Consider the following 1,513-nt stretch of genomic DNA (forward strand, 5'->3'; position numbering starts at 1 on the left):
GCGCGTGCCCGCCCGCCTCGCTCCGCAGGCGTCCCCTGCCAACACTGCCTTTGCGGAGGGTCCGGAGGGAGACGGCGGCGAGCAGCTCGGGGCTGGCGCAGGGACCTGCCCCATGCTGGCCTTCGCCCGGCGGTATTACCGTGCGGCACGGCACGGGACCACGTGAGTGCCCGGCGGCGGGACAGGGACACCCCGTGGTGGGGACACTCATGCCCACCTGCTCCCTCGTCCCTCTCCCAGGGACTCCTGCGGGATGAAGGTCAAAAGGGACGTGCCCAATGTGCTGGAGATGCTGACGTTCACCAAGGTATGGGGAAGCGGGGTGCCTTGGGGTGCCCCTGCCCTGCCGTCATCCACGGATCCCCCCGAGGTGCTGGCGTGCTCGAGAGCTCCCTGAATGCCACCCCAGCCCCCATCCCGTCCCTCTGGCTACTCCCGGGAGCTAACCCTCTCCCCCTCCAGACCCCCATCCAGGAGTCGCTCATCGAATTCGTGGATGGTGGCATCAGCAGACTGGCCACCGAGGCTTTCCAAGGTAGGCGGGGGGGCACAAGCACCCCGTCCCCCTGCCCCACGGCCATCCCCACCCCCATCCTTGGAGGATGGTGGGGGAAGGACCGGGGTGGGCAGATGGGGTGGCCCGGGGCGGGGGGTTTAGCTCCTCTGGTCCCACTGCCCGGGATGTTGCCCACACCCAGGGGAGCATGTCCCCGGAGAAGGGATGGGGTGAGCTGTGTCACCATGTGGCTTTGTCATCCCCAGCCGTGATGAAGTTCATGGGTGACCACCCTCTGAGGGGACAGACGGAGCTGGACACCATCTGCACCATCCTCAAGGTAAATCCCCCACTGGGGCGGTGAGTCCTGGGGGTGGCCTGGGCAGGAGGGTGGCAGCTGGGGACATCCCCAGCTGCAGAGCGAGCCGTGCCTGTCCCCCAGCTGTGCGCAGAGCACGAGGTCCTGCGGGACGAGGTGTACTGCCAGATCATCAAGCAGGTCACCAACAACACCAGCTCCAAGCCGTGAGTCCCTGTGCCATCCACCCCGGCTAGGACAGCAGAGGCTGGCACTGGGGACTCTTGTGTCCCCGGCCGGGCTGAGCCGCCCCAATGTCGGGGGAGACCCGGGGACCCCACCCTCGCAGCAGGCTGCACTGCTCCCCGGGGCAGCGGGTGCCATTGCAGCCGCCGCGGGCACCCTCACTCTCCCCAGGGGCTCAGCCCCGGCTCTTCCCGGCAGGGACAGCTGCCAGAAGGGCTGGAGGCTGCTCTACATCCTCGCCGCCTACTACAAGTGCTCCGAGGTGCTCAGGCCCTTCCTCCTGGCCTTCCTGAAGGACGCTAGCAGGCACCCGGAGCTGCCTTTCCAGGGTAGGGGCTGTGCACGCCCCAGGGTGCTGGGTGCACAGTGGGGAAGGACGCCCGGGGGGGTGTCACGGGGCTCTGGAGGTGCTTTAGCAGGGCCAGCATCATGGCTCAGCCCTGTCCTTCACCCCGGTCCCCATCCCCGCCAGC

At 68.3% G+C, this 1,513-nt stretch overlaps 1 protein-coding gene across 1 annotated transcript in view; it reads left to right on the top strand.

The window, feature by feature from the left end:
- Positions 1-1,513, top strand: part of MYO15A (myosin XVA) — a 71,121-nt gene that overhangs the window by 47,224 nt on the left and 22,384 nt on the right. Inside the window, 6 exon segments of the mRNA XM_019473952.1 lie at positions 1-162; positions 241-307; positions 463-535; positions 763-836; positions 939-1,021; positions 1,239-1,369. The exon segment at positions 1-162 is cut by the window's left edge and continues 12 nt beyond it. Of these exon segments, the coding sequence (XP_019329497.1) occupies positions 1-162; positions 241-307; positions 463-535; positions 763-836; positions 939-1,021; positions 1,239-1,369 (590 nt within the window).

Source organism: Aptenodytes forsteri, unplaced genomic scaffold (genome assembly GCF_000699145.1).
Source record: "Aptenodytes forsteri isolate BGI_AS27 unplaced genomic scaffold, ASM69914v1 Scaffold55, whole genome shotgun sequence".
Taxonomy (NCBI): domain Eukaryota; kingdom Metazoa; phylum Chordata; class Aves; order Sphenisciformes; family Spheniscidae; genus Aptenodytes; species Aptenodytes forsteri.